This window comes from Eucalyptus grandis, chromosome 9, assembly GCF_016545825.1.
Source record: "Eucalyptus grandis isolate ANBG69807.140 chromosome 9, ASM1654582v1, whole genome shotgun sequence".
NCBI classification, from domain to species: domain Eukaryota; kingdom Viridiplantae; phylum Streptophyta; class Magnoliopsida; order Myrtales; family Myrtaceae; genus Eucalyptus; species Eucalyptus grandis.
Genome location: NC_052620.1, coordinates 1,267,989 through 1,275,793, shown reverse-complemented (window position 1 = coordinate 1,275,793; position 7,805 = coordinate 1,267,989). Strand labels below are relative to the sequence as shown.

Here is a 7,805-nt window from a genome sequence, read left to right as displayed (position 1 = left end):
ATCATTTAACTTTAGATGGGCAAGCAATCCTGTATTTCTTTTTTAATTTTTGCCTCCTAAACCTTTGATAATTTTCTTTTTGTGAAATAGCTCTCTAGAACAATCAATATTGAGAGAGAGAGAGAGAGAGAGAGAGAGAGAGAGAGAGAGAGAGAGCCACTTGGGGTTGACTCTTAAATTTTGGTGGACTCTAAATTCATCTCTTCAGCTAGAGTAGCAGCTAACGTATACCAAAGCGATACCCACACCCCCACCACTTGCTTTTATCGTGAAATTTTGGTTTTACCTCTTTGATTCGTTACTTTATTTTCGTGGGCTTTCGTTCTTGATGGCGTTCTTGCCTTCTCCGCCTAACTCTCATGCTATAAAAGACTGGCCCTTCTGGTTGTTTGATGACCTTTTCTTGTGAACTTCACCCCCACACACTCCTCACTCTCTCTCCGATCTTGTGTATCCTCTCTCTCCTCCTGCAAGTTCTCTGGAGAGAATGGGGTTGTTTAGAGATAAGGGAGTCGTTTACAAGGCGGTGGAGGCGGTTGATCTCGGCCCTGACAGTGATGAATTCTATCTCCAAGCCAACGTCAAAGGTTTGTTCCATCATCACCACCGCCACCATCACCATCACCACCACCATCACAACCATCATCTCTCTCTCTCTCTCTCTCTCGCGTCCATTCTGAGGGCAAGAGACTTGATCAAGAAAACCAAGTGGAAGAAAAGGAGAGAATATAAGCTTGTCTGTTCTTATGATCCTGCCGTACTTACGTACGCAAGTGAATTCACTGACTCGGCCTTCATTTCTGCTTCGCTATTTCAGCTCCTCGCATGGCCGGACTTCTTGTGAAGATCTTCGTGTGGTTCTTGGAATCGAGGATATTCGGGCCGGTGTTGGTATACTTCCTCAAGAAAAACAATCTCATTCAAAAGGTACTTCCCCCCCTATTCTCTTTCTTTTCCTCGTTTGGTCGATGTGAATCTTTCCATACAAAAGACGCAACCCTAGCTAACCCACTACCTTCTTTTATTCATACCAACGTCGCTTTGGTCCCTTCGATTATTTACGAATCGCGACGCTTCACTTCGATCATGATATCAAACCAGAGCCGAAGGCTCCAACTTTCCACGCTATGCAAAGCAGGCGATGTACCGAAATTTCTCCGAGTACATCTTGTCACCTATCTTAAAAAGGTCCTTCTGTTCGATCAGCTTTCTTGAAATCGAACATGGGTTTTACTGGCACCATCTTCCCCTTCCCTCTGGCAACACATCAAATGAAAGCCGCCCCATCGATATCGTGACGCTGAAATTGGAGATTGGGGAAGAGGTTGCGTTCTTAGTTTCTACTGTAGACCGCATGCAACGGCGGGGTAATGAGTGTGGTACTCCAAACTTTATGGGACATCATTATTTTCGTCCAACCCGAAGCTGTAACCAATTCCGAGGACGAGCAAGCCTAGAAAAATTACACGTGGCCAGTCGATTATTATTTTTATTTTTTTGGTTGACCGAGGATCCGCGACCTCCGGCCAGTCGAAGTTATGCAGAGGAAAATCATACATTCTAATATTAAATTCCACTGTATAATGCATTTTTTCCTACTTCTGACTCCTGACAACTTTGATTGTACTTTTCGACCTTATAAATAAACCTTTCGAGCGTTTAGATTTTGCAGAGGATTAATCAATTTCAGGACATAGTTGGCTGAAACTACCGATATTATATATTCAGTTTCCAAGTTGGTTGTGTTGATTTTCCACTCAGGTGCGTAGACGTTTCCATGTGGCTCATGTTGCTTTTAATGCAACTTGGTCGTGTGGGGTCGACCCACTTTAATTCTTAGGACCATAGTGCAATTACAAAATAAAAGAAAAAAAACTAAATTAAGAGACGTGGCCATGAGTATTCCATTCGTGTGCTCTCCGATCATCTCCATCCACACCTTCATTGATTGTCTCAACAGTAGCGACGGCATCCTAAAAGGCGTAATGACTCGTTGTTGAATAATTGAAACAACTAACTGTATACAGGCTACGTAAAACATAAATTGAAAAAAGTATGTGGGCCTCTTGTCAAATGTGCAAAATTTCGATTTTGGTAACTAGTCAATGCATACATGCCAAAAAGATCCCCTAGGAATGTGAAACTGATGTTTTGCGCAACCATTTATTGCATAAAAAAATCATCAACAATGTCGAGTGATTGGAAAATGCAAGCGCATTTATTGACTGATATAGCAATTATGAAAAAAATGACCTGCTAATTTTGAGGACATGTGAAAATAATCAGGTATGGTGACTGGGTATTTCTGCAATTGTTTGTGCACAGCTTGAACTTCTTCCTGCTGAATTACTAGAAAGAAGAGGCAAACTTTCATAATGATTTGATACTTGTAAAGCATATTTTGCATTTACAAACTTGCTCCATCACTCACCTCATATGATTCGATTTTCCAATTTTGCAGCTTGTTTCAAATGCAGAGATTGGGGAGTCCCCAGTCTTTGATCCCTCGCATCCATTTGAAGGTATGATCTTTGGGCCTAATCATCGGACCATTTTGAGTTTACAGTTCTGTCAAGCAAGTGGGTATATGAAGACCGATTTAGAAACTTCGTATGTTAATTAGTGTGACAAGTACAATTAGAGATTCGAACAAGCGAGCAACGTACAATACTCAGCAAGAGTCTATGTCGTCGCTTAGTGTACTGATAAATTAGACTCGGGATGCCTCCATCGCTCAATATGCACTTGCTCTCACCGAGCTGATGCAGACAGATTCCTGTCAAAATTTAAATTAGAGTCTATGTGGTCGTTTAGTGTACTGATAAATTAGACTCGGGATGCCTCCATCCCTCAATATGCACTTGCTCTCACCGAGCTGATGCAGACGGATTCCTGTCAAAATTTAAGAGGTTTTTGATATTGATAGTTGTGATGTAAATCCAAGTTACTTTGACTGTTCTTAAATTCTAAATCAGTCAACAAGAACTGCAACAAGAAGAAGCAATGACTGTTCCAGGTGGCTTTTTTTTGCAGAACTGAACGAGCAAGAAGTGATTGAGATAGATCCTAATCTGTCGGTGCCTGAAAAAGTTCAGAAAGCAGTGAATGCCATAACTCCACCGGTTGAAGAATTAGTAGATGGCACGAAGCCTTCATTTCGCCGATGGACTATAATGGACTACTCGAGAGCCTATAGCTCAGGAGTACTAACTCCTCTTAAGGTATACCGTTTGATCATATGTATAACCTTCTGATTTTCTTTTATCAGTGACAGAGCATGCCGATCGATGAAAATGCACGGATTTTGTCTACTGTGGAACCCTATACACATTATTTTTCTGATTCTTTCCTCACTGCCTTGCATGTTAAAACATTGCATGAGTGACTAAAACTTTCAGCTTGAGTGCACTAGCCAAACAAGTCAAGTAAAATTCTACTTCTTTCGACCATCTGGACACTTACCACTCTTTGGGCTGATTGAATCTAATCTCTCTCATATGAGTGGCAGGTGGCAGAGAGATTTATAGCTGCCGTCGAAGAATCTTCCGCTCGACCGTTGCCAATGGACTTCTTCATCAACTGCAATTTCGAAGATATTCTGAGGCAAGCTAAAGAGTCGAAACTCCGTTATGAAAGAGGTAACTTTGTTTGCAAATGGTATAGAATACCTCAAATCAGAGCAATATAAATATGCTTGGGTCCTACAAAGAAATACTTATCGTATGTTAACTTATTCAATATTTTTATTGAGCTTGTCTCATCACTGAAATATGCTTGCTGTGGCATTCTTTACCTAGCCAAGTGTTCCTCTCCAATAATTAGTCGTAACTTGTATCTTCTTTACCAGGAGAGCCTATTTCAGCGCTGGATGGAGTACCGGTCGCTGTCAAGGATGAGATAGATTGCTCTCCGTATCCTACTACAGGTTATACAGAGTAAAGATCACATTATAATTGCGGTCTCTAATTCTCTGTGCTGAGTTCTTTCTCGACCTATGGATTGGTTGTTACAGGCGGTACAAAGTGGTTGCACAAATTCAGAACTTGTCAGGGGGATGCGTGCTGCGTCATGCGCCTCAGGTCGTGCGGAGCCATACTTGTTGGTAAAACCAATATGCACGAGCTCGGCGCTGGAACGAGTGGGATAAATCCTCACTACGGGTCAGAGAACCTTCTACCAGCTCACCTCCTCTCTCCTGAAATCGTTCAAAAAATTGCACTTTCAGAAAGTGGAAAAAAATTGCCTCTAGCAATGTCCTCTGGCAGCTATAACTGTCTGATAGTGCTTCTCTAGGAAGAAATGCCTACATATTTATATGTGCCATGCGCCTTTTTCACTGGAATTTTTCACGGTTTCATCAGGAAATAATCAATGGCAGATATTATAGCTTCAACAGAACCTATGACATCACTCTCCATTTTCATGCTGCTGTAGAACTGCTAGGAATCCATATGATAGCAAAAGGATAGCCGGAGGTTCTTCGAGTGGATCTGCTGCTGTGGTTTCTGCAGGACTATGTCCTGTTGCTCTTGGTGTTGACGGGGGAGGTGAGTTCTTGATTCGCTGTCCATTTTCTTTTTGCATTTAAATGGCATTGCGAAACCAGAAATTCGACCAAGAAGGAAAGTTTTGCCTCGATAACCATCATCACACAAACTCAGGCATCACACATGAGCATGTGAGCCAGTCAAAATCTTCCTCAACTACTTGACTAGATGGTTCTTCGGAAGAAAACAACATAAAAAACCCTATTGTAGTTTTTTCCTATAAGCCTAAGTTTTTTGCAATGTATATTCAGGATCCGTGCGGATGCCTGCAGCTCTTTGTGGCGTGGTTGGTTTAAAGCCAACATTTGGACGTGTACCACATGAGGGGTAAAAACCAGTTCGTCAGTATTTCTTCAACATGTCAGTCTCTTGAACAGTTTTCAGCATCAGAATTCTGATTCTTGGTTCAATTTGCAGCGTTCTTCCTCTGAATTGGACTGTTGGGATGGTCGGTATACTCGCCGGCACAATTGAGGATGCCTTTATCGTGTCAGTGATATGCTTTTAGATGTCTCTAGCCCTTAACTTCTGTTCCTTATCATACACACAGAAATCTCTGTCTTTCTATTAATATATCTTCACATTGATTTACTTTTCCAGTTATGCAGCTATGAGTGGCCAACCTGTTCCGCATGGTCCAACCCTCCCACTGGTACTGTCCCTGTTAATGGCTATACCAGCACCGATTTCTGTTCTGAATAACGTGGAGTAGGTGATTCATAAGAAACATTTAAATCTCGGGTGACGATGAGTATTCACTTTAGTAATGAAACTCACTGTTAAGACTGAGCATGACGGAAAAAATGACTTGCAACTACTCTGTTTCAAAAGAAAAAAAAAAGAAAAATCGTTGTTCACCTTTGTCTCTCTCATTTTCATTCTGCCATATTCAAGGCCTATCGTTTTTCTTTCTTTCTAAAGAATGCATTTGTCCTTGTTAACTGCATTATCGGAAAGATTTCACAGTTCATCTGACTTGCAATCTTTGATTTTTCGTATAAGTAGCCCAAAGAATACTATCCCTTATTGAAGTCGACTACACCTATTTCTGGCATCAGATTGGCAAAGTATGGAAAGGTTGGTAACGTTGCTCTCTCTCTCTCTCTCTCTCTCTCTCTCTCTTAATGTCACATGCACCTTTTGAGCCTAATAAATTGAATCAGTCAATGGTATTGGACCACTCTCTGAAATATCATCATCTTGACTGCTTTTCTTCATTATTGAACCACTAATTGGTTCAATTAGTGGTTCGATGATTGCAGTGATGAAATCAAGACATGTTGTTCTCATGCATTGTACCAGCTTCGTAAACAGTATGGTTGGGAGGTACTTGAAAAATTCCTTACTTTTCTGTTCCAATTCCTAGTTTATGTCGTGCCTCATTTACTGTCAAACCATAACAGAATGACCGTATCTTTCATGCAACATGTGCTAAATTGAGAGACTACACCTGATATCTGTCATCATCATCAATTGAAGAATAGTGGGTGATTCCTTGCTAATTCGCCAAATCTTTTTTTTCCCTTTTAAGACTCTGGAGGTGACTATACCGGAGATAGAAGTGATGCGACTGGCACATTACACAACAATTGCATCTGAGTGCCACACATCACTCAGCTCTTATCTAGAGAAACTGTATGTCTCCTGATCAAACAGTAACATTTGCTCCTAAGTAAGAGAATCCATTTGAGTAACTATAGATTCTGACATGACCACATCGATGAGTTAGGGATGTTGCAGAGTTGGGATGGGATGCAAGGGTGGCTCTCGGTGTATATGGTTCCTTCAGCAGCAAGGATTATATTAAGGCCCAGAGAATTAGGTAAAGCCCCACCTATTGTTAGTTCCCACTATGTTCACTTAAGACCTTAAGCTTGTAGTAGTGAATTGAACAGATCTCCTCTGTGCGTAAGGTAAGCTTGACTATTTTGTTCAGTCCTACTGATCATGTGACATTAACTGGCTTGCTCATATATCTGCAGGAACCGGCAGATGCAATTTCACAGAAAGATATTTGCTAAAGCAGATGTCATTGTGTCACCAACAATAGGGTACCTATTGCCAATTGAATTATGTCTCTTCTTTGTCATCAAAAAAATAAAAATGACAAAGGATACTCAAATATGACAGGGTAACTGCATATGAAATCTTCGATGATGCTCGCGAAACTGGTGAACTCGACTACATAAATGGAGGTACAGGAAACTGACCTAGTGTTGGTTTTTCACTTGTTTCGATTATGAATTGCTCCAATGCGGAGTGCAAGGAAAGGTACTAAACCGAGCAACCTCATTGTTTCAGCTGCACTTGTGCGTTATTCGATAGCAGGAAACTTTCTAGGATTGCCTACCATTACCATCCCGGTACGAGCACATACTTCTCCGCACCTCATAAATTTATTGTTGTTTTAAGCAGAGGTCGTGAAAATTCAACTAATCCGAGACATATTCCTCGTGGATCTATAGGTTGGATATGACAAATTGGGCTTGCCAATTGGCCTTCAGTTTATTGGGAGGCCGTGGTCTGAGCCGACATTGATCCACATAGCGCATGCCATGCAGGTGACTCTTCCCTCTTCTGTTCGGCCTAGTCAGCTATTCATTACACAAAATTCTCTAATTACTCGGGCGATTCTGGCGAATTCATTCTCTCAGGGTTCTGAAAGGAAATAACTTACTATTGCACAGTGCTATGCAAGAAAATCTATCATGAGGGTTCACTAACATAACATGAACTTAACTTTGCTCTAGGCCCTGTGCATATCTGAGTGCCGAAAGCCGGAAGTATTCTATGATCTGCTCAAGGAGGACTAATTAATGGGCAGAGAGAGATCTATCCGCCTGCTTGACGCTTCCGTACCTGAAATCACGGGCAACAATTTAGTTTTGGAATAACAAGTCCCCTGCACCATTATTTGGCGATACACCATTGACAACTTCCACTTTGCCTTTCATAATTACAGTTTACGTGATGAAATATTCAGGTCAGGGACCAGGAAGATAGAGTAAACTTAGTCTGGCACTCGAAAACTGTCTTAGAATATGTCCCGACACCTGACCCCCAAACACCCAAAAAAAAAAAAGAAAAGGAGAGAACAGTTTATGGCTTTTTTGCAAGTGATGTATAGAGTTTTTCTTTTTTTTTTCTTTTTTTTTGGGATGAGTGGCTTTGAAACCATCCGATGTTCTCATTTACAAAATGACTCCACTATTACCGCTGCAACTTTTCCAATGGATGGTTTGTTTCAGACTTTGAAAA

General features: G+C 41.1%; 1 protein-coding gene across 1 annotated transcript; it reads left to right on the top strand.

Moving 5' to 3' along the window:
• Window positions 1–225: 225 nt before the first annotated feature.
• LOC104418020 (fatty acid amide hydrolase) lies at window positions 226–7,805 on the top strand. Its single transcript, XM_010029229.3, has 20 exons — window positions 226–587; window positions 818–927; window positions 2,462–2,522; window positions 3,034–3,221; window positions 3,509–3,638; window positions 3,848–3,925; window positions 4,013–4,160; window positions 4,435–4,547; window positions 4,799–4,874; window positions 4,965–5,036; window positions 5,148–5,199; window positions 5,553–5,624; window positions 5,793–5,873; window positions 6,079–6,182; window positions 6,277–6,369; window positions 6,530–6,598; window positions 6,678–6,742; window positions 6,849–6,910; window positions 7,013–7,108; window positions 7,298–7,805. Exons 1-20 carry the CDS (start codon window positions 488–490, stop codon window positions 7,358–7,360), a joined length of 1,833 nt encoding a protein of 610 aa, XP_010027531.2. The 5' UTR covers window positions 226–487; the 3' UTR covers window positions 7,361–7,805.

Excerpts from the sequence above, each read along its gene's own strand:
- LOC104418020 (XM_010029229.3), top strand. The coding sequence starts at position 488 with ATGGGGTTGTTTAGAGATAAGGGAGTCGTTTACAAGGCGGTGGAGGCG. Across the intron at positions 4,548-4,798 it reads TCTTGGTGTTGACGGGGGAG|GATCCGTGCGGATGCCTGCA; the intron begins GTGAGTTCTTGA and ends ATGTATATTCAG. Across the intron at positions 5,200-5,552 it reads ATGGTCCAACCCTCCCACTG|CCCAAAGAATACTATCCCTT; the intron begins GTACTGTCCCTG and ends TCGTATAAGTAG.